Raw genomic sequence first — 25,282 nt, forward strand, 5'->3', positions numbered from 1 at the left:
CGTACAATATGTTAGTAAGTTGTGGATATACTCTAGTCATGGGATTTTTTTCCAATAATCAAGGGCCAGGCAGTCCTTTATTAGATCCTTGGTGAATTGTGCCTCTTCTTTCACCCACAGACCTCGCCAGAATGTTAGTCCTGCTATACTGATGGTATCACTTATGCATGATGCAGACAATTCTTTGTGTACAATATAATTAGCTGTTGATTTTGGAACCGCCAGCACTCTTTTAAAAAATGTATTTTCATGTATTTCTAGGGTCGTCATGTTTGCTCTCCCCCATATTGCAGCCCCATAACAAACACCAGTCACACACTTAGTTCTGTACAAAGTGAGTATCTCCCATGCAGGTTTATTTCCCAATTTAGCGGAAAATCTAAAGATTCCCTCAGTAATTCTTAAAAATTTCAAATTACATGATTCAATGTGAGGTTTCCAGCTACCCGTTCTATTAATAGGAAGGCCCAAATAAGGAAAAGTTGGGACTCTACCTAAAAATACTCCTCCCGCATGGTGTGGTCTATACTTCAGTTTGATGTTTCCACATGTCATGACAAAAGTGTTAGTAAGGTTTAGCTGTGAATCCTTTTCCGACATCTACTGAGCAAATTTCTCAATTAGACATTCATCAAGGACAGCGTCATCGGCATAGAGTAATACTGGGGTAGTACGTCTACCTACTTTTGGGCTGTCTGCATTTTGCTTCTTTAAAAAAGGGTCCACATTATTGATCTATAAGGAGAACAGCAGTGGCCCCAGTACACAACCTTGGTGTATTCCTCTTGTAACCCTAAAATCCTGTGTACATTCACCCTTTGTTCCGATTCGTACTCTTGAAGTTAAAAAGGTATAAATCTGGGATAAATATATAATGATATCATTTGGTGCTCCTAACTCTTTTAGGGTTTGCCACAGTTTGGCGTGATTAACGAGGTCGAACGCACTTGTGAGGTCTACAAAACAAAGATGTAGAACCCCCTCCTTAGCTAGAGTATATTTTTCTATTAGGAGCTCCAAATTCAAACACTGTTCTACCGTTCCAATACCTCGTCTGAACCCATACTTGGCTTCTGAGATAATATTATTCTTATCAACCCATTCTTCTAACCTCCCTAGGAGAATCCTTCCCATTAACTTTGAAGTTGAGTCCAGAGCGGTAGCAATTTGCCTTCCCTCTGTCTCCCTTTTTAAAAATGGGTACAATGATACTTTGTGCCCATGATGCAGGTAGCCCCCCCCCCCCTATAACAGCATTAAAGACTTTTAATAAAATGGGGGACCAAAAATCCATGTCACTTTTAAAGACATCTGGTCCTGTGGCTTTCCAACTAGCACTTTTTTTGTAGGGTGGTTTTAATTTCCACTGATGTAATTGGCAAAGATTTTACAGGTTCAACTAATATGAAATTGCTATTATTTATTGTAGTTACACTAGCAGCTTCGGATTAAAAATACACTCAAAATGTGTGATCTAATCTTCTAGGGGTACGTCAATTTCTATTTTCGAAGTTGTATTATTTTTTTAAAAAGGGTGGTCAATGTATGCCAGAATATAGCCGCATTTCTAGTTTCAGCGGTCTGAATTAGAGTCACGCAAGCATCCTCCCGGATTTCAATTTTCCTTCGATTTAAAGTTCTTTTGTAATTTTCCTCAGGATGCTTATTTTGGCACAGTCCTTTGGTTTTAATTTAAGGGCTGTTTTTAAATCCCTGTTTAGCCTTGAGCATTCTCTGTTGAACCATCTAGGGTTATTATCACATACCGTTATCTGCTTTTTGAGGGTTAAATCGCTCACTATTTCGGTAATAATATTGCAGAAGGCATTTATAATTAACATATCTATAGAGGAGCTATTCATACAGGTGACAATATCTCTTTGTTTTTTCCCTCTTAAATTATAGAAAAAATGGTTGGATCTACTCCTAACCATTTAATGGATACTCATTTCCTTGGAGTTTTATGTCTGTATGTGTAGTCTTACCCCTGGGTTGATGAGCCATGCCAAGTCTAAGCGTCGGTATTAATGGATGATGGTCAATAAGCCGATTTTCGTTAATTAGGGATTCGATCACCAAAACAGTTGCTAAAACCACATTGTTCTCCCACTAAAATATCCCAAATTTCACAATTAAAATCACCTCCCCAGATAAGTATATACTCCCCTCCCAATTCCTTTACAAAGTGATCTAGATCAACCTCCAGGGCTTTGATTACCCTTGATCTAGTACTATTGAAAATATTATTATAAAAATTAATCAAAACAATTGTCTGTTTTCCTTCCGAATATAGGTGTATCAGCTGGTAATATTGTGACTTGATATTAACATCCTTCACTAGCAGGGGCGCAGTAACTGCAATTAACGTTGCTAAGTCTCCCTTTGCTCTCCCTCTTCTTGAGGCACTGGCATAAGTGCAAATTACTTTAAAACCATTTATAAAAAAGGGCTCAGTATTCCATGTTTCCTGTGTTATAATTACAGCACACCTCGCTATCGATGTATTCCATTCATCATTATTTATCTTATTTTTAATCCCTGCTACGTTCCAAGACATAATATTCGAGGACCTATGGGCTTGTGTAGATGGACAGCTCAAAACCACATCTTCCATATTCCAAGTGAGGGTACCTAAGGTATTATCTTTATCATCAGCTATTAGTTTGTGTTGGTCGTCATTAAATAATTTGGAGCACAAAACACCATCTAACTTGTTTGCAGAGCTGTTAGAAACGTTATCCTTAATGTGGACTACCATATCGCATCGGTCCTCAATAGGTATTTGTGTGCTCAAACAGCCATCTAACTTATTTTCCTTTACATTAACATCAAGCTCATTTGCATGGGGATTGTGCTCTAGCAATCTATAAGAAACAATTTCTTCATTTTCCTGAATCAATCAATCTCACTACAAGATCTGAGCAATTCATACCTATTGTAAGTAGGGATATTTAAAATCGGTCTGCGCACATTAAAACTATTTGCCTTTGTATTTACATAATTTGGCCTATAAAAATAGCCCAGTGGGACAGCACTTATACATTCCATCATATTAGAATTCATTTTCATAGCATTATTCGCAAATATCGCCATCAAGTCTTCTAGCAACTTTCTACTACGAAAGTTCACCACTACACAGTGTCCTGCACATTGTTTCCCAGAGCTACCCACCCAGCTCACTCGCTTCAACATTATAATGTTTTGTTGTAATACATTGATGTCGGTATTCGTACTTACAGTAAGCCAGTGTGTCACTTGATTTTCTTGTTTCTCATAGGATTCGTGGATCTTATTTTCCAACTTGGGCACATTTTTAAGAATGATGACATAAGGTGTCGCCTGAGGCAGAAGATGTAAAGGACCATCTGCAGTGTTGCCTAAATTCATAGTCCTATTTGGTTTCTCAATTTTATTAATTTATTTTGTTACCTTAGGAGGAGTTTTGAGATCAGTAGCCGACCTTTGTGTTTGGATAGATGGCATGCTGTCCCTTGATGGAAGCTTGGTAGGAACCATTCCTTGTTTAATTTGGGTTATAACGTTGGTACCACCATCCTCCTTTTGCCTGATTAGTGGGTTATCATCTGAAGTTGGTAATCTCTGATTTTTTAGGCAAATAGTCCCGACACCAAGTCTGTTAAAAAAGTTACATCTTTCTGGACCAGTTTTATCTCAGACATAACACGACGTTCAATGCTTCAATTTTGAATGTACTTTTTTAAATCATATCTCAAAGTTATGCTTCCCTTCTATACTCTCAATTGCATTAGTCTCTCCCTTTGGCGTTCCTTCGTGTTTGCTACCTTTTTTTACCTTCTGTTTTGGTCTGGGCTTCACAACCTGGCTTTCCTCAGAACTTTTCTTCCTTTTTGGCAGTTGTTTAGCTTTTTTTTTGCTGGTGGGGAGACTAGAGTTGTATTATCGGATAATTCTGAAATCTCTAGATGTTACGATGCATGGATTGTCCCTACTATTTGGCATGTCCTTTTTATTTGCAGTATTACCCACTGGCGCTATCTCAGACTCTAGCGCCTTCTCACTATTTATTGTCTCATGTATTATTAGGTCTTGACTAGCCTCTGGTACCGGTGCCGAGACCAGCAGGGCAGCATCTAACACAGTTTTAGTCACTACCAATTGTTCCTTCACAAGGACTATCTCATTGTCAATCATTCCCACTGCTGATTTTAGATATTTCGTAATCTGCATGTTATCAGAGTGTGACTTCCCCAGCGATTGTGGTTGCTTCCTCTTACCCATTTTGGCACAATTATACTGTTGAAATAACGCCTTACCAGTGTCTTACTTGAAATCCTTTGACACAACTAAGGGCCCGATGTAGGTAAATCTCATTTACCGACTCTAGAATACCGAATTTTACTGATTCGGTATTCTAGATTCGGTAAATGAGATCTAGTAAATAATTCTGTAATTTTTACAGAATCTGTATGATTCGGAAATTACTGAATCGGTATTTACCGATTCGGTAATTGCCATTGATTCCTTTGGGCCTTGAGGCCCATAGGAATCAATGTCAATTACAGAATCGGTAAATATTGATTCGGTAAAGTTACTGAATTGTCAAGGGGGACAGGGTGTCACTTTGACACCCTGTTGCACCCCTGATTCTGGCTTGTGTGCCATGTGACACACGTACATGCCCTTAGGGCATGTATGTGTGCCACATGGCACAGGTGTACATGCACAGATGTGCATGTACACAGGAATTCGTTATTTACCACTAAATATTATTTTGAGGTAAATAACGAATTCTTAAGGGCCTGTGGCACTGTTTTCAGTGCCACCTACATCTAGATTTACCGATTCGGTAACTTTACCAATTCGGTATTTTACCGAATCGGTAAATTTACCGAATCTGTAAATGTACCGATTCTGTCAATTTTAGGCCCCCTACATATCAATTACCAAATACCGGTCGGTAACGGCCGAAATCGGCCAATACCGACGGGTATTTGGTGTCCTACATCTGGCCCTTAGAGGGATGGCCCAGCGCTGCCTCCTCCTGTCGCCGAGGGGCGCACGGACCTGCCCTTGGCTCGCGCTGTGGGAGCACTGGCCGTTATTTGAGCGCCTCCTGGCGCTCACCTCAACGTCGGCGGTGTGCGCGCCGCAAGGAATGCAGGGAAATGGAGTTCTTCTGTTTCCCCCGCAAACCGGCATTCAGCAATCCAAACCGGTAATCGGTAATCCGGCGATACCAGTGGGCAAAAACAGCAGACTGCAAAGGCTTTAAGGCTTTAAGGACTTATTGGAGGGTTGATTGGTCTCTTCTGCCTTCTTCAACCCCAACCACGCTCCATCTTGCCCAATCACCGAAGTGCAAATATTTCATGTCGGTCTTTTAATTTCATTACTTTCCCTTCGACTGCATGTGTTTTTTATCTTTAGTTCTGTACGCGGTTACACTGTCTTGACTTCTAACCCGGTGGTAGTCCTTTACGTTGCCCTCTTTTCTTGCGTAAGCCCCCTGTTTTGTCTCGATGGCTTGTCGCGTGGCTTCAGTGCTAACTGTTGTCCTCATTTCTGTGTTACAGATCACTTGAAGTCAGCAGACGGACAGCAGAGAAAGCTGTGACCGTCTCATGAAAGGAACCAGGCCGGAAATAGGAGCAGCTCTGCGGTCACTGAGGAGCTGGCTACACCTGCTGCATATCAAGCGCCACCAGCTGTGTATAGAAGCCATGTTTAGGCTGGAAGGGGGGCGTGTTCAAAGCAAATGTTCCTTCCTGCTGTAATATGAAAGAGGCACTTAACAAAATGTCTGTTTTGTGTCAGTAGGTAATTGTCGCGTTGTGTGTGTGGGGTGTGGGGGATTTGTTTACAGTAGGTCTGTCTGCAACAACCAGCTGCCCCTTATGTCATAGTAGCGACATGCTGTATTTATGTGTTGTGGCAGCTGTTCACGGTGGCCGTGTGTGCTATTGCCAATTGATGTGTATGTGGAGTGAGTGACAATATTTGCTTGTGGTAGCTGGGTGGGTTTATGCATGCATCCACATTCGGTGGCTAAATGTGTGCATGGAGGGTGAGGCCGTGTACTCAGTGGCTGCTGTACGGCCATGCCTCCCTGCACAGTTGCTGGGGGTTACCACTGCCCATGTTCGCAGTTGAATGTGTGTTCCTCCCTTGCGGAAGAATAAAAAACGCGTCTCTCTACGCACGCTTGTCCTGTATCGGTACAGTCATGTTTTTAATGGCTGTTTGGGTTATGCCTGCAGGTGTGGTAGACCTGTCGCTATGAATGCATGCTGGCAGTCTGTGTGTGTATGTAAATAGAAATACTTGGTGTGTGCATCCATGAGTGACTACAGCGCTCCCTGAATGTGCACATATGTTGGCGCTATGTCTGTGGGTATACCCACCGTTTCTGTATGTGCTTAATAACTGAGCATGCAGCGACAATGTGTATGTGTTTTTGTATGGATTGCTGTGTACTCCGTGTGGTGGCTTTTTGTGTGTGTGTGTGGAAGCAGTGTCTCTGGAAATAAGCACACTGCACAGAAGAGCACACGACGAATGCCCAAATGTAGTCATGTCCACCTGGTTGTAGATAGAGTACGTTTTTAAAATGAGCCCAGCCCTCGAGGAAATCACCTACGCATTAAATTGTCTTGTTCAGGCTTGTCCAGGCTTGTCCTGGTACACATGCATTTTTATTCGGTGTTTCTGACATTCCAGACAGTTGGTCACGTGACTCTATAGCTACATCAGGTTGGCTTCTGTTCCTGTTATGTTTAGATTGCCGGATTTTTTAGGGATATGAAACCGCAGGACTGTGGACCAATAAATAGCAAGAGACACCCATACATGATGTCCAACATTTGTGCTGTCGAAAGCAACCAGGTTTTGTACTAATAGCACGGCCTCGGATTCTGCACTGTCAAGGGTCAATGCTGTGCACTCATAAGAGACCGACGTGCCACCTCCGAATAACAGAAAACACTTAACTGTGCAGACACATCAAGAGGCTTCCAGATTGGCCAGTCAAAGGCACCCAGATTGTGCACTGAAAAACGAACCTGTTCACTAAATAAACAGTTACATGGCTCTGTGGGATCTTACACCAGATAATTCAAGATCTCGCTGAGCGCAAAGTGATTGCATTAGCTAGATGGGTACCTCAACTCCACCTAAAAATAGCAGAGCTAAGCACAGCATATTCAGTTTCTTTTTGTCCCTGGAAATATGGCGCTCTGGCGAGGATGATCTTGTTTGATATAACCCTAAGGTAGAGCTGCCTATCGCAGTGCCTCCTCTCAACAGGCTTGTTTAAGAGCAATGTTCCCAGCCACGGCCCATGGTCAGTGCGAGTAGCCATTTCCACATTTTGTGTCTGTTGTTCTCTGCTCGGGGTTGTCAATTTAGATTGCATATGGAAAGAAAGTTTTTTTGGACCATATTATATACTTTGTTGATTTTCTTACTGACCTTCCGCATAGCACCTGGGTGCCTGCTTCTCCCTTTATTCTGACCTTATTTGAGAAGCTCCGAGAAAATTTTGAACAAAACAAAATAATTTTCTAGTCGTAAGAAAAAAACACTTATGGTCTTCTTCCACAGTCGTAAATTATGTAAAGCATTGTGGGTGAGCTGTTAATTTGGATTTAAATACGTGTTAATTTGTGTAACCTGGAAGAATTGGCAGATAGGCCTCCATTTTGTTAGAAAAGCCTGTTATCTGGTTGAGTCCTATGAATTATAATTTGAAGCAAGCACGTCTATGGAAGGATACACATGCTGATCTGCAAATATGTTGCCTGACCCTTGGTACATTGAAAAATATTGTATTAGGCAACTCGCCAGACAACGAGATGTCTGGCTGAAAATGAGGTACAGCAGAGTGTGAATAGATCAGCATGGTAGAACTGTACCAAAGCCCATTTAACTTGGAAAAGTATTTGTCCAAAAACGTGTTCTACACCCACCCAAGTCTCTCTGACTCCTTTGGCTACGCATACCCATCCCATATCTCTTCAGCTTTATAGATTGTGGGTTAGAAGTTCTCCCATACATCATTTTGAAGCTGAATTGCCTACAGTTCTTCACTGCACTGTCAGTTCCCCTTTGAAAAAATGTTCCACTCCTGTTACTCTCCGCTCTGTTGGCAGCCCTGCCATCATCTGCTGGATATTGAATGGGAAGATGGAGAAACCCTCTCCAAGGTCCTGATTTCTCAGGTAGTGGGCACCTGACATCACATATCCTGCTACTGCGAAAGTTGATCATCGACAATATCCAAATTTCTTATAAAAACAATCTTTCTGCACTTAAAAATAAACAATTTACATTTGTTGTTGGGGAAAATTAGGAGAGCAAGGCAGGAAGCTTATATTTGGGAGATCCTGAACAGCCTATAGACACAGAAACAAATAGTAGGATATTATTTCATATGCTATTCATATTGGTCTGAGGGTTCTGCTTTTAATAGTAATATTGCTACCCTTTGCCACGTGGTGATTGCACTAAACTCCCAGAAGATGTGCTCAGCTGCAGCTAAGAATGACTTTACATCCTATTTGTAAAGACGTTTCAGGGACTCCACTGCACACAATTCTGATAATTTTACTTATTGGGATTGCTTTTGCAAACCTAATTATTTGTAACGAGTAAAATTATCTTTCTACGGGTGCTTTTATGCGTCCAAGTGCTTCTTTATTTACTGCTGTGCGTAGAACTTTGTTGGGAGAACAGCAATGCAGATGTGTGTGCCAAAGGAGCAGGGTATTCAGTTTACAAAATGTGGAGTACCCCTGCCATTAGAATGTGGGTGTGGTTGCCTGTAATAATGTGATTTGTGGCCCATTTCTGGGTGATTGCGTATGCCTGAAGAAGGGACAATCCGGAAGAACTATATTACAGAACGGTGGCCTGGGAGATACACAGTTCCCAACCACACGAAGTTCTTCCTGGTGCAAGGATGAATGACTCGCCACGGAGCCTGTCAGTGGGATGAGTGAGCGCCATCGTCCAAGATTACTTTATTACTTCGTGTGTGTACCGTGCCTATGGTTATAGAGTGACTTTGTTTTCATGCATGAAGAAATCCCATTTGTACTGCCCTTTCCCCAGATCTATATTCAATTTCTTTCTGGATGAAGCTTTCTTCGACATTAGTTTCTGCAGCCTAGTCGCCATCATTGGCTGGGAGTCTGACTTGCCGCAGCCTTGTGTGCGGTGTTTACCTCTCCTGCTGCCAGTACTGGAGTAAAGCCATAACCATGACAGAGTGTGATGTGGTGACGCTAGAACACATTGTGTGAGAAGCACAATATTGCGTTATAATTGTGTTCTTTGCAGCCGAATGGATACAACTCGTGCTACCGGTTACCACAGGAGCCCACCATGGGACATGAAACCTAATCCATAAGCTAAAAGAAGCTGAGGAGCAGGAAGGAGGCTTATTCTTTTAGGTAGCGTGTACTGTGATTCACAGCAGTCTCTAAACAAACGTGTTCTGCAAATGAAACAGTTGTTCGGCCCTTTTTAATTTCTTTTTCCTCATTGGTACTTGTTCAAACATTCTCTTCATCCATAAAACATGATTTTTGTAGAAAGCAATTTTTCTGTGTGTATGCAGTCGGGATGTACATTTATAATGCTGTAATTTAATAGTCTTTTGCTTGGAAGTACTCTTGTGTTGAGTATGAGCGTGAGGGTGCAGTGACAAAAACACTTGCGCTACCAAAAGCACACATTGCACAAAGTATGAACAAAGACACATCTCCAGCATACGCTTAAAAACGAATGTATGCATTTATAAGTAACAGAACAACAATTATGTTCCATTTCTCTGGAACTGTTGTTGAACATTCCCTGGTGTGACAAGATGCCTTTCGAACAAAATGAGTTCCTGCTGTGTGGTGTCAAGTGAGCTGTGACAAAAGGAAGTGCCTCTTTACTTTGCATGAATTCTGTGGTAAGCAAGGAACCATACATGGTTCTGGACAGATATTTCCACATCAGGGTGTAGAGCGTCTCAGGGGATAATTCTGCCAATGCCTAAGTGCACACTACATTTTGAAGAAGTAGAGATGGTTGCTTCTTCAATTTCCTACCAGCCCCCCTCATGGAATTGTGTTCATGGATTGGTGTGACGGTTCTAAACTTCACACTGGGCACGAGCAGCTGTGTTCCAGCTTCATTTCTGAAGCACTTCGGGGCAGATTTATGAAGGACTTGCGCCGCTGGTGCGTCACTTTTTCCCATGTTAAAAATGACGCACCGGCGGCGCAAGGCCTTCATAAATCTGCCCCTTCATGTTTAAGGGGCTTTGTGTCTGTGTAAGGGTGCGAGTGAGGGGGGGTTTATCAGCTCTGGATTATGTACAGATGATGCACAAAACTGGAAAGGATACACCGAACGCACACATTCCTGTGTGTTGTAGCAAGGTGATGGCACTTGCCAGTTCCGCCCAAACAGTGCAGATTTCGCTATCTGTAAATTAAAGCAGTGCCATGTTATGTCTTGCTATTGGCAGAAAGACAGTGGGCCTTCTTCATAAGTGAGAAGACATGCCAGTTTGGATCTCTAGAACTGCTATGTGCACCAACATCTCAAGGATTTGCTGATTCAGAATAAAGAATTGTGGTCGAGGTGAAACACGGACAATTATGTGAGTTGCCTTTGGCCAGTTTGCAAAATATTTTTTAATGTCTTTTTAAGACTTTTAATTTGGTGAAATAAATAATTTTTCCACAACTATAACATCTCGTGGAGTTATTCTTGCCCTGGTATGCCCTGCCGTTAAAACGAAGCTTAATCATTTGCATATTGCTGCGTGTATTGGACAATGTTATCCTATCCAGAACAGACGTTATACATTTCTAATGGCCTTTATAGCTCGGTTCGTATTCGTAATTTACAGACATTGTGGCAAGTAGGGCATTATGAAGTTGCTGAGCAGCTCCCATTAATATTCAACAGAAATGTTGTTTTTATTTTGTCCTTCCCTCCCAAACTGGCTGAGAAACCTGACAGTTTTGGTCGGACCCTCTAAATACATCTTGTTGCATTAAAGAACTGATCTCAGAGAGACTATTAGTTATGGATTCCTTACCTTAGAATTACCCCCAGGCGTCAGAGTGGATCCGGAGAATTTTTCTTCAGCAGTACCCCTGCACATCGGTAGGTGGCGTCGGTCAAATCTGCATTCGGCATTGGCATCGTGATCGCCGGAATGGTGTCGCGATATCTACTTAGACGCTGCCCCTGCGCGCGTACTTCAGTTCTTTCTTTTTCCACGCGAGCTAGTGCTGATCCGGAGAGAGCGGTACCCTTAGTCTTTTTGACTAGACTTTTTTTTGACGACTTCTTTTTTCGAGTCGTTCGACTCCTGCTGCAGAGATGTCTCATTGGCGGACTGGCTTCAAACCTTGTGACTCCTGTCACAACTTGATGTTGATCACGGACCCACATCTTGTGTGCCTCTGGTGCCTGGAATGTGATCATGACCAAAAGTCGTGCTCCGACTGCAGGGCCATGAACCCGAGTCTTTGCAGGAGCAGTCCCAAAAGCTTCTCACGGCCCGGCAGTCAGCTCCATGCCGCTAAAGCTCCCGGTCAAGAGGGAGGTCGTACCACCATCACTCCTCTTCGAGGTCTTCGCGTAAGTCGAAGCACATCAAGAAGACCAAGAAGCACTGTCACTCTACGCCTTCTCCCTGTCTGTCTGCTGACGTGACGCAAGATGCGGAAGGGAGTCATCCGACTCCGCCCGCAGAGCCTGTTGGGTCGGCTCCGAGGTTCCCTCCCTTCCCGGGAACCGGGGCTACCCCAGCCCAACTTTGTAGCTTTTTCAAAGCCCTCCACTCCATCTCTGCTATTGACCCTCTAGCAGACCAGTTGGAAGAGCCGGACTGGAGAGAGGAACTGGGCGAGGTCAGTGGTCTGGATACCTCCCCAGACTTTGGTATGCTTTCTCCCCCTACCGTGGCTACAGAGGAGGGAGCCTCCTACGCTCTGGTGTTGCTTAAGGCAGCTGAGGCCTTGGGCCTTGAGATACCTATGGTAGCAGTCAGGACTAGCCTCCTGACTGAAGTGCTTCAACCAGCAGCAGCCTCTTTGGAGCCCCTGCTGCCGTTCAGTGAGGCCCTCAGAGAAATCCTTGTGGGCACCTGGTCCAAGCCCAGCACAGGGGCTCCTGTGGATAGGATGATTGCCCGACGACACCGGCCAGCCCCGGGTGACCCCACTTTTCTCTCCCAACACCCTACCCCTGAGAGTTTAGTGGTCCAAGACTCATCATCCAAAGGCATGCTCCCTACTGCTCCACCTGATAGGAATCCAAGAAGCTGTATCATTTTGGGACGAAGATGTTTTCTTCTGCCAGCTTAGGACTGTGGTCGGTGAACACCACATGTTTTTTGGGCCCTTAGCACACACTCCGTTTGGGACACAGTTACGCAGGTACCGCCACAGTGCCCGGAGGAGGCCCGGGCCATACTCTCCCGTGCGGTCGCTGAAGAAAGGGACGCAGCAAAGTTCACCGTTTGCTGTGGGCTGGACAACGCTGACTCGCTAGGCAGGACGATTTCAACATCGGTAGCCCTGAGACGCTCGCCTGGCTGAGGTCCAGTAGCTTTCGGGCAATGTCCAGTCAAATCTTTTGGACATGCCCTTTGATGCCCATTGCTTGTTTGGCGACAAGGCGGACAATGCGCTCAAGCGCTTCAAGAATTCTAGGGCTATGGCCAGATCTTTGGGCCTCGCTACCACCTCTCGCCCCACTCAGTCTGCTTTTCGTCCCTTTCGTGGCTACGGAAGAGGTGCCCACCATGTTCTGCCCAAAGCCACAGGCGTGCTTTAGCTGTCCAGCCTCTGCGGGGACGTGGGACCCACCACCGTGGGTCTGGGGGCCAGTGGGAGGGCCAGTCCACTGGTGCTCCCTCTGCAGCAGCCTCCAAACATTCCTAGTCTGACCTTTCATTGCCACCAGTTGCCAGTGGACAGCAAGATCCGCCATCAGCTCCCCACTGGCACAAAATCACGTCAGACAGGTGGGTTTTGCAGATAGTCTGAAGGGGCTACTCACTCCCCTTCAAGACTACCCTTCCCTCAGTGTCACCTACACTCCATCGCATGTTGGAGGATCACTTGGCCCTTCTCCGTCAGGAAGTTGTGGCTCTCTTGGCCAAGGGAACCATCGAGCGAGTCCCTGTGCCAGAAGTAGGTCGTGGCTGCAACTTCCACTACTTTCTGATGCCCAAGAAGGACAAAGGCCTGCGTCCTATCTCAGACCTTAGGGACGTCAATCACTTCCTCCGATAGCAGAAGTTCAAAATGTTGACAGTGGCTCAGGTCCTGTCTGCTCTCGACCCTGGAGACCGGATGGGAGCGGGGGACTAGCAGGATGCTTATTTTCACATCCCTGTCCTGCCTGCCCACAGGCGTTACCTACGGTTCACGGTAGGCACGAGCATTTTCAGTTTACCGTGCTCCCCTTTGGCCTTACTGGCACCCCTCAGGTGTTCACGAAGGTGATGGTGTTAGTCCCAGCTCATCTGCGCAGATCAGGGGTTCCAGTCTTCCCCTATCTCAACGACTGATTGTTGAAGGCGAGCTCGCCCCAGGCTGTCGTTGCTCACCTCCAGACTATAGCGGACCTCCTGCAGTCGCTAGGGTTCACAGTCAACGTGCCGAAGTTGCACCTGAACCCTTCTCAGAAGCTCCTTTTCATCAGAGTGATTCTGGACTGAGCGCAGTTTCAGGCCTATCCTCCTGAACAGCGAGTCCAGGATATTTGGGATATGATATGATGTTTCAGCCTCTATTCCGGATTTTGGTGAGAATTACCCTGAGGCTGCTGGGCCTCATGGCCTCCTGCATCCTGCTGGTGGATCATGCCAGGTGGCATATGCGGGCTCTACAGTGGGACTTGTTCAAGTGGGCGCAGCATCAGAGGAATCCTTCCAATGTCTTCCAGATCTCGGCGGGACTGCACACCAGTTGCAGTGGTGGCTCACAAACCAGGATTGGGTCAATGGTAGATTCCTCTCTCTTCCCCAACCAGATTTCACAGTGGTGACAGATGTGTCACCCATGGGATGGAGCCACCACATGGGAGTGGCGGAGATCAGAGGCCTCTGGTCTCCGGTGGAGTCCGGGGTCCATGTCAACCTTCTGGCGCTTAGGGCGATTCATCTAGCACTGAAGGCATTCCTTCCTTCTGTCAAAGGAAGAGTAGTGCAGGTGTTCACAGACGACACTTCTGCCATGTGGTATTGTGACAAACAGGGCGGAGTGGGGTTGTGGACCATCTATAAGGAGGCCCTTTGTCTCTGGAAGTGGCTGGACCATCAGGGCATGTCCTTGGTGGTTCAACACCTGGCAGTCCGATCCTCCAAGATGACTCTCATCCAGTCGTTGGCAGGATACGCCATCTCCTCCACCACAGGCGAGACATAATATCGGAGAGGTGGGTTTTGTAAATTGTCAAAAAGGCTTTTCCCTCCCCTTCAAGACTACCCCTCCACCTATGTGTCCAGTACACGATCAGCTGACAGAGGATCACCTTGCCTTACTCTGCATGGAAGTCAAAGCTCTTTCGGCCAAGGGGGCTATAGGGATGGTTCCTGGGCCAGAAGTAGGTAGTGGTTGCTATTTCCGCTACTTTCTGGTCCCGAAGAAGGACGGAGGCTTTCATCCTATTCTAGACCTCAGAACCCTCAACTACTTTCTGAAAAAGGAGAAATTCAAAATGCCCCCAGGCTCAGGTCCTATCTACCTTGGACCCGGAAGACTGGATGGTAGCGCTGATCTTACAGGACGCCTATTTTCATATCCCCTCCTGCCTGTCCATCGGCGCTACCTGCGGTGTATGGTGGCCCACAAGCACTTTCAGTTTACAGTGCCACCCTTCTGCCTCACCAGTGCCCCTCGGGTGTTCACAAAGTTGATGGCGGTGGTCACAGCCCATCTGCGGAGATCAGGGATTTCAGTCTTTCCCTATCTCTAAGACTGTTTGTTGAAGGCAGGCTCACCCCAAACAGTTGTCTCCCACCTCCAGACTACCGCGAACCTCCTGCATTCGCTGGGGTTCACTATCAACATGCCGAAGTCACACTTGACTCCCTCCCAGACTCACCCATTCAGTGGAGCAATTCTGGACACAGTGCAGTTTCGGGCCTATCATCCCGAGCGAGGAGTCCAGGATATTCAGGCTATGATACCGATGTTTCAGCCTCTTTCCTGGATCTCGGTGAGAATGACTCTGAGGCTGTTGGGCCTCATGGCTTCCTGCATCCTGCTTGTGACCCACACATGGTGGCAAATGCGGGCTCTGCAGTGGGATCTGAAGTTCCAATGGATGCATCATCAAGGAAATCTCACCAACCTGGTTCAGATATTGGAGGAAACTGAGAACGGCCTGCAGTGATGGCTAACGAACCGCTATTGATTTCAGGGCAGACCCCTCTCCCTTACCCACCCAGACCTTACAGTAGTGACGGATGCGTCCCTTCTGGGATGAAGCGGCCATCTGGGAGAGGTGGAAAACAGAGGACTCTGGACTCTGGCGGATGCCAAGCTCCCTATCAATCTGTTGAAGTTGCGGGCGATCCAGCTGGTACTAAAAACCTTTTTACTGTAAAAAAGGGAAAGCTCATTCAGGTGTTCACGGACAACAATACCGTCATGTGGTACTGCAATAAACATGGTGGAGTGGGTTCGTGGACCCTCTGTCAAGAGGCTCTGCGCCTCAGAACTTGGCTGGGACAACAGGGAATTTCCCTAGTGGTCAAACACCTGGCCGGTTCCCTGAACCCCAGGGCTGACAAGCTCAGCCGAAGGTGCCTGGCGGATCATGAATGGTGTCTCCATCCGGAGGTGGCACAATGTCTCTTTCAGCAGTGGGGAGAGCCTTGGTTAGATCTGTTCGCCTCTGAAGAGAACATGTAGAGTCAGCGGTTTTGCACGCTGACGCTTCCAAAGCGGCGCTCGCTCAGCGATGCTTTTCGTCTCAAGTGGAGTTCAGGCCTCCTATACGCCTTTCCGCCAATACCACTCCTGCCCAGAGTGCTCAAGAAGACCAGGAGCGACCTGACACAAGTTATTCAAGTGGCTCTAGACTGGACATGTAGAGTTTTGTATCTCAAGCTTCTAGACATGAGCATCGATCCTCCTGTCAGGCTGCCTCTTCGGGAAGATCTTCTGTCACAGCAGCAGGGGGGCATTTTCCACCCGAACCTGTCTGTCCACTCTCCGCCTCTTTGCATGGAGATTGAGCAGCAACATTTGAAAGCTTTTGACCCACCTCCTGAAGTCTGTGAGGTTATTTTGGCAGCCAGATGTCCCTCCACAAAATCAGTATACGCCTGCTGATGGAAAAAAAATGTTAAAAAATTGTACAGACAGACCTATTGACCCCTTATCTGCTCCATTATCTCAAGTTCTTCAGTTTATACTTTCATTTAGCCCAACAGGGCTCTGCTCTTGGCACTTTGAAGGGCTACCTTTTGGCCCTTTCTTCTTGTTTTCGGCTGCCTGATAAGCCATCCTTATTCAAATCTCCTATAGGGCAGAGATTTTTGAAGGGGCTAACCCATGTGTTTCCCCCTTCACCTTTCATCATGCCAGAGTGGTACCTTAATTTGGTGCTCACCTTTTTGATGGGTTCACCATTTGAGCCGCTGCATAACTGTCCTCTGCATCAAGACAGCTTTTTTGGCAGCAAAACCTCTGCCAGGAGATTCAGCGAACTACAGGCGCTATCCTCAAAGCCTCCTTACCCGACGACCTTCCTGGACAAAGTAGTACTCTGGACTAGGGCAATCCTTCCTTCCTAAGGTGGTTAGTAACATCCTTCCATCTGGGACAGTTGGTTACCTTGCCCACCTTCTATGCACCTCCGCATCCTTCCAAAGAGGAGGAGAGTCTCCACCATCTGGAACCAAAAAGAGCGTTATCGTTCTACCTTGATTGAACCAAAGAGTTCCTGTTGGATGACCAACTCTTTATAGGTTACGCGGGTGCAAAGAGAAGCTATGCTGTTCAGAAGAGAACTATTTCCCAATAGTTTATCCTCTGTATACCAATGGTTTATCCTCTGTATAAAAGTTTGTTATGCCTTAGTGAAGAAGATCATCCTGAAGGGCAAAAGTGGCCACCACGGCTCTCCAACGTGGTGTTCCCGTTTCCGATATCTGCCAAGCTGCCATGTATGCATCTCTGCTCACGTTCGCCGTAAACTACTTGCTGGATTCCCAGGTTTGCAGAGAAGGCCTGTTTGGGCGATCTGTGTTGCGGGATTTTCTGGTCTAAGACGTTCCGCAATCCCTCCTCCGGCGATGGTATTGCTTGGGTATCTGTTCAAAGGTAAAGAATCTGCGGCTAGATGTCTCTATCAGATGCACAGGTTACTTACCTTCAGTAACGCCTTATCTGGTGGAGACATGATCTAGCCGCAGATTCCTTACCAACCCACCCATCATCTGCGGAATTAGCATTAAGTGGAAGGGACGTTCCCTTTCAGTGCCCTAGATATTCATTTTTTGACACACCATGGTCAGTCACTTCATGGCGCTGCGCTTCAGGCGTGGAAAGTTGTGAAAAGAACTGACATCAGTGCCCCAGAGTGGCGGTTATACTGATGACGCAGACTTCACAACACAATGTCACACTGAGTCGACTGACTCCACCTACCGGCGCGCAGGAGTACTGCTAAGAAAAATCTTCCAGATCCAGCCTGACGCCTGGAAGATCAAAGGTAAGGCATCTGTGGCTAGATCATGTCTCTACCAGATAAGGTGTTACCAAAGGTAAGTAACTTGTCCCATAGGAGCATGGGAGTGGGGCCTGAATAGGCCTTGCATGTACTTTCCAAGTAGAACGACGTCTGTGTGGAGCTGCATTGCGCCATGTACTGGCACACAGAGGTACTTTTAAAAAGTTTATTAATCCAGTCTGAATCCTGAGGAATATTCAGAAGGTAAGGTTAGATAGAGTCTTTACAAGAGAGAACATTACTGAGGGTAAGTAACTTGTTCCCCAAGAACTAAGCACAAGGTTTAACCTTACATGAATTACCATGGAAATAATTTTGTATTACTTCTGTGTTCTGGCTCTTTTCCATTCTCAGTATGGAGCTACTAATCATTAAAGACTCAGTACCAGAAAATGCTCCAATAGATTTTAAAACCATTGTCTGCTCTCTACGTGCCACAAATATGGTTGAGCCTCATGCTCTAACACTTCTCATTCTTTCGCCTATAGGTGGGGATTGGAACCTGTTACTCTTGAGCTCAGTGATTCCTTCCAATGGGCATAAGCTCTTTGTTGTCAAAGATTACTTATGCCTCAATGCAGCAAATTTGAGGCATGTTTGTCATGTCACTTAACATCTGCAGAAGCTAATAGGAATATCCTGTTTCTCCTGTTTGGAGGGCAGTCATACAGTACCCAAAAGAGCTACAGGTGCTATCAACAGGAAAAGCTCTGCGCAGAAGGGTAGGGCGGATATACAAAGCAAGGAAAATTGTTCTGACAGGACGCTAAGATTAAAAACATGTTAAGAACGTACTTGATGCAGGTTTAGAGTGCAGTTTTGGACCACAGACAGTGCAAGTGCTCATTGAATACATTATAATAAAAGAAATGATCAAAGTAAGAGGAGAGGGACTTGGTACCTAGCATAGGTCAGCATAGGGTTACACAACATCGAATTAAAAGTTAGGTTCGCAAGTGCTAAACATGACAATCCAAATACAGCCATACTTGGATTCTGTGACAGGGGCTAGCTAATGCCTATAGACAGTGGTCGAAGTGGGGAAAAAATAGTAGGGGAACTGTGGGTGGAGAATCAGAGGGAGGGAATAACCCGAGGATTGGATCAGTGGGCCGACTTAGAGGTGTGACCAGGATGCGCAAAACATCCCAATCTTTAGTATTTGTGTGGCATTTCACTGACCAGTTACCTGACATTTCACTGACCAGTTACTTCAAGAATGCCACCCGCAAACACCACCAACTGATCCGATCCACCAAGAAATCAGCATTCAAGGATAGACTTGACAACAACGCCCACAACAGCAAGGAACTCTTCAACATCGTCAAAGAATTTACCAACCCCACCGCCGGCACCAACGACATCACCCCATCCCAAGACCTCTGCGACTCCCTAGCCTCTTTATTCCACAACAAAATCGCCGACATTCATAACAGCTTTGAAAACCAGTCTGGAGACCAATCAACCCCACCCACCTCCGAACCAAAACCCCCCTCGAACAACCTTTGCGCCTGGAACCCAATCACCACGGAAGACACCATCCGCCTGATGAACTCCATCCACTCAGGATCGCCTACCGACACATGTCCCAACCACATTTTCAACAAAGCAGACTCCATCATCGCACCCCATATCCAAGACGTCATCAACTGCTCCCTCAACTCCGCCACCTTCCCGGAAAGCTGGAAACATGCCGAACTCAGCGCCCTTCTGAAGAAACCCACAGCTGACCCCACTGAACTTAAGAACTACTGCCCCATCTCGCTCCTCCCATTCCCTGCCAAAGTCATTGAGAAAGCCGTCAACAGTCAGCTCGCCACCTTCCTCGAATCCAACAAATCCCTCGACCCTTCACAGTCCGGCTTCCGAGCCAAACACAGCACCGAGACCGCCCTCATCGCAGCAACTGACGACATTCGAACTCAACTGGACAACGGAGAAACAGTCGCCCTCATCCTACTTGACCTCTCCGCAGCCTTCGACACGGTCTGTCAAAGCACCCTCATTCAACGCCTCAACAACGTCGGAATACAAGGAAAAGCATTGGACTGGATCATCTCGTTTCTCGCCGGAAGAACTCAGAGAGTCCGCCTCCCCCCTTTCAGATCGGAGCCCACCGAAGTCATCTGCGGCGTACCACAAGGATCATCACTCAGTCCCACCCTCTTCAACGTATACATGAGCCCCCTCGCATCCATTGCGCGCCAACACAACCTCAACATCATCTCCTACGCAGACGACACCCAGCTGATCCTCTCCCTCACCAAAGATCCAAACTCCGCCAAAACCAACCTACACGACGGGATGAAAGAAGTGGCCGAGTGGATGAAGAACAGCCGCTTAAAACTGAACTCGGACAAAACGGAAGTCCTCATTTTAGGATCATCCCCTTCTGCCTGGGACGACTCATGGTGGCCACCAGCCCTAGGAAACGCACCCAAACCTACGGACCACGCACGCAACCTGGGCTTCATCCTGGACTCCTCCCTCTCGATGACCAGACAAGTCAACGCTGTTTCCTCATCATGCTTCAACAACCTTCGCATGCTAAAAAAAATATTCAGTTGGATCCCCACCGAAACAAGAAAAACGGTTACCCACGCACTGGTCACAAGCCGACTGGATTACGAAAATACCCTTTACGCTGGAACCACAGCCAAACTACAGAATAAACTCAAACGCATCAGCCAGACTCATACTCGACATCCCCCGCCAAGCTCACATCTCCGGTCACCTGAAAGACCTCCACTGGCTCCCCGTCAACAAGAGGATAACGTTCCGACTCCTCACCCACGCTCACAAAACCCTCTACGACCTAGGACCCGAATGCCTCAACACGCGCCTGTCCTTTTACACCCCCACTCGCCAACTTCGTTCGTCCAAGCAAGCCCTAGCCGCTATTCCGCGCATCAACAGATCCACCATGGGGGGAAGATCCTTCTCCAACTTAGCGGGCAAAACCTGGAATTCGTTCCCCACCCACCTCCGCCTTACACAGAACCATCTCTCCCTCAGAAAACAACTTAAAACTTGGATATTTGATAAGTAAAGTACCCCCCCCCCCCCCCCCTCCTCCCCCAAGCGCCTTGAGACCCTCTGGGTGAGTAGTGCGCTATACAAATTCATGAACTTGAACTTGAACTTATTATGTTATGTAATTCAACCAATGGATACACATGATTATTTAACGATTAATATGAGCTATTGACATTAGAAACATATTCCACTTTGTGAATTTATTTTAATCACAGAATGTCCCAAAAATGCTTAAAAGTGGAAGCACAAGCCATTTGTTTCCGAGCCATGGAGTTTCTGTTGTCAGCAATATACACAGAAATAATACATTTTACGTGTGTAAATGACTGTATAGGAAATGTTACATAAGACAAAGGACTACAAGGTGTAGGAGTCACATGATAACCATACTAGTAGACAGTATAGTTTAATAGTGAGTGGCCTGGAGAAACACAAATTCAGAATTTAAAACTTAATACCATGATTGGGGGTTCTCTTTAAAAATCATTATTGATTTGTATAAACAATAACACTTTTTGCAACATTAGGATAAGCAAAGGCTTAGGGAAAAAACCATAACGCTCTAGTTTATACCTTGCAGTTTGCATGCAGCTCTTAGATGAAAGTTAGTAGCTCACTGTTCTTTGTTAGGATTTTAACTTATAAACTGCAAGTAGCAAAAGGATCTCACTGACAAAAGCAGTAACCCACTGACCTATTTACAATATGTGCACTTTGTGATGGGCCTGGTTCATTTTCTTTGCAGCAGGCACATTACCCTCTGCGCTATCTTTCCATGAGTCAAAACTTCCACTAGACAAATCTCCGATCTCGCTCTCGGAAGAAGTTTATTCATCAGAGTTATCATGACATTTTTATTATTGCCGAAAATAGCTGGCGGCCAGGAAGGAGGCAGCAAGTGCTTTTAAAACCATAATATACTCCGCCCCCACTGAAAGTCAGCGCCTGTTGCGGTCACAACAGTCGCACTGCCCTAGAGCCAGCTCTTCTCAGGGGTCCTGTGACCTCAGTGACAGAGTCACTGTTGCTCTAGGGTCTGCTACTTCGTAGGCCTGCCCGCAAGACTGGAGGTGAACTTCAGTATGGATTGTGGTGGGCAAGCCTTCAAGGTGTACCCACACTTGCCACTGCTAGGGTCCACCTGATGGTGCTAACACACCAGGGCTTTTCTGTTGCCTTCTACGGTCTGGCATGGGACTGTGCTCCCTAAGGAGAGTGGTCTGGGGGACTGTTCATGAAGGCTGAACCTGGTTCCCCAGTTCTTAAATTTAGCAGCTCTGCCCCCAGTGCTACATCTGCTCCTTCACTGAACACCATACGGCCCCACTGAGAGAAACTCATACTGCCTTCAGTTACAATCCAGTTTGACCTGTTATAAATAACTGGATGCGACTCAATTCAAATTACACACTAGGCAAGAGCAATATGCTGCCTAAAAGAAAAGGTAACAACATCCTGGAAAAAGCAAACATCCATAAGGAATGATAAATTTAAGAAAGCATGTAAAATGTAAGCAGGAACATGGTGAACTTAACGCTTTTACAGTCATTATTCAGAAATCAACAAGTATTTTTGCCTGAAAAGTTAAGGACATAACTACAGGGCCCAGAAAGGACCCATTTCAATGTCCACTGCTTATATGCTTACAAAACGTAAGCAGTATGGTTTCAAAAGATCACATTTGTGAACACAAAGCCGCCGTACACATTTCGTTTTCCAATCCACCCATCAACCAGGTATTGCCGTACCTCCAGGCAGGGTCAGTCCTAGGATTTTCGAGGCCCTGGGCAAAAGGGAATGTGGGAGGCCCCTGCAATCTACATAAATGACACCTTCTGATCTCGGGGAAGCTGCTTTGTGCAGACTCCACTTGGGCCGCAGCTCCTCCTCTCAGCCACCTCAAGCACCTCTTGTACAGCCCATTTCGAACTGAAGGTGTGAGAATTGCTTGGGGGCTGAGTTAAACTTGTGTGGGCTAAAGTGCTGACAATGGGCGCCCTGCCGAGTCTCTGAACTGGCTGCCTGAGTGGTGTACCCTCCCCATGGCCTTCCCACACCATCCATTAGAGGCCCCCGGGAGGGGGGCCCCCTCCCATGAGCCCGTTTGTGAAGCATTTCTTTCACTCTGATCGGCAGACATACACAAGGAGAAGTGGGGTGTTAATTGAAAGACAAGAAAACAAAAGTAGCGCTTTACTGGCAAACTCTGTAAAGTGGCACTAATGTGTTGGGGTTTGAAAAAAATTATCTGGCCACTTTAAGAACACTTCATCTTGCTTTATTTAATTATTTTTCAGAGTTTGAACATTTTATTTCCGAGGCTGCACTTTGGAATAGAAAAATGTCAAAACGGCATTTCCAGCCAAAGTGGTTTTCTTTTTTGCATCCATTTCACAGGGGTACAAATGGACGACAGGAAGAGATGATGAGAACCATTTCTTGATTCATGGTTTTCGGAAAAGTGAGAAGGAGTTAGACAGAACGAAAGGGAATAGGAGTAAGAAAGAGGGGGCAGCTGCCAGTGGCAGAGCAGAAGCGGACACCTTCCTTGTCTTGTCTGGGCAGGAAGTAAGAGACGGAGACCTTTTCCTTCTCTGCTCCCCGCCCGTCCACGAACAGAATATTTCTGACGTCCAGGGACGCATGTTCATAATAAAAAAGTAGGGGAACGGAATCTATGGAATTAAAGAAGTAGGGGCACGCCGTGCCCTGCCGTTCCCGCCCACTTCAACCACTGCCTATAGATCTCTTTTCCCTGTTGCTGGATGTGCAAATAAGCAGCAAAGTGTTATATCAGAAATCTTAAATAGGGCATACAATCTCACAATTAATTATTCACAAAGTGTTTGAAAGATAAAAGAACATTAAAACCAGGAGTAGATTTACTCCCATCATCGTGACACTCTATTTTGCCATTTCCTAAACTGCTACTGCTTGGAAACGCTTCCTTCTCCAGATCGAGACTGACATTAGGAATCAGAAAATTCAAAAGCTATTAGTCTGCTTGTGTCAGTGCAGAGAATTCTATATGCCTACATATATCAGCGAGTGTCCAACTCCCTAAAAAAGGGATAACCCACTTTCTTCTCTGGTACTAATATGCTGGGCAAAAACACTGAATGTGTGCGAGAGATTCTTTCGCCTCTCCACAGACTCGACATAGCTCATCCCAAGTACAGCTCTAGATCAATTACTACAGAATTTCTTGGTCGGAAGCTTCCTGTACCTAAACTGAAAATACAGTTTGCGTGCCCAGGAGGAAGTGATTTTGTCTAGGACAAGCTCGTAGCATGGAAATGGTTTTACATAAAAAAAGTTCCTTATCAAAGAACCTCTGCTGGTTGTAATTGATTAATACCAAATTGCTCATAGATTTCTTTTAAACTGGCTTTCTCAATTGAACATGTCTCATTCGGGAGAGACCCTAAGAGTCAGCAACCACAATTTCCCCAGTAGCCATCTTATAGAATTCGGCCACAGGATTTTGCGTACACATGCGCGGGACATAAGGTCTTTCAGGCCCACAAAGTAAGAGCTTAACGCTGCTGTTGACCACAACCGATGCCAATAGAAAAGCATTCTACACTCAGTTTTTTGGGTAATATATCTTTGGGCCAAATCTAGACTTAACGGAAACACCAGGGGGCATATGTATCAAGCTAAATTGTGATCGCAAACGCTCAAATTCGCAGAATTTCAGCATTTGCGATCGCAATTTAGCTGTGTGCAATGTATGAGAAAGAAAACTACTTGCTATTTTGCGATTGCATTTAACGAATTGCGATTCCTTAAATGCAATGTAGGAAGCACAGAAAAAGTGTGATTTGGCCGTAAGGAATCGCAAATTACCACCAACTTCAAGTTGGTGGTAATTTGCGATTTCTTTGAAAAATGCACATTTGGGCATTTTTCAAAGTGCCATGTGGCGCACATACCTGCCCTTAGGGCAGGTATGTGCACACATACATATCTATGGGGTGCAACAGGGTATCCTTTTGACATCCTGGCTCCCTTTAAATTGCATTCTCAATTTGCGATTCTCTAATTGCTAATCGCAAATTGAGAATGCCTTCCCATTCATTACCCCCAGGTCCCTTATGTCCTCGTCCCATTCATAACTATGTGGAGATAACCATTTCCCAACCGAAAAAAAGGATCAAAAGAATGCTGGGACACTAACCCAGCCCCTCCCACCGGAAGTACATACGGGGTACTTACCAGCAGTCGCCCTGTTCTTTTGTCGACAGTTTGGACTGGATGCTGGTGCTGCTCTAGCTCCTGCTGGGCTGGGGTGGCGTGCACTTCTTCTCATCTCCCCCCCCTGCCTGGCTGCCTGGCTTCGCTGGCGGGGGGTTTCATTAGTCTGACTCCTGGCCTGCCGGGCTTGCTGGGTGGCAGCGCTATTCCTGGCTGGAAATCCTGTTTGCTGGCCCTTTGTGGCTGGTGCGCCGCCTCCCGAGGGTTCCTTCTGGGTCACTGAGCGCGTCTTCCTGTAGCCTGGCCGGGT

At 46.0% G+C, this 25,282-nt stretch overlaps 1 protein-coding gene across 1 annotated transcript in view; it reads left to right on the plus strand.

Annotated features, from left to right (window-relative positions):
- UBN1 (ubinuclein 1) overlaps positions 1–5,660 on the plus strand; it is a 753,548-nt gene extending 747,888 nt beyond the window's left edge. Inside the window, exon 17 of the mRNA XM_086941332.1 lies at positions 5,556–5,660. Within this exon, the coding sequence (XP_086797458.1) occupies positions 5,556–5,596 (41 nt within the window). The 3' untranslated portion in view covers positions 5,597–5,660. The remainder of the gene's footprint in view (positions 1–5,555) is intronic.
- The last annotated feature ends 19,622 nt before the right edge of the window (positions 5,661–25,282 follow it).

This window comes from Lissotriton vulgaris, chromosome 10, assembly GCF_964263255.1.
Source record: "Lissotriton vulgaris chromosome 10, aLisVul1.2, whole genome shotgun sequence".
NCBI classification, from domain to species: domain Eukaryota; kingdom Metazoa; phylum Chordata; class Amphibia; order Caudata; family Salamandridae; genus Lissotriton; species Lissotriton vulgaris.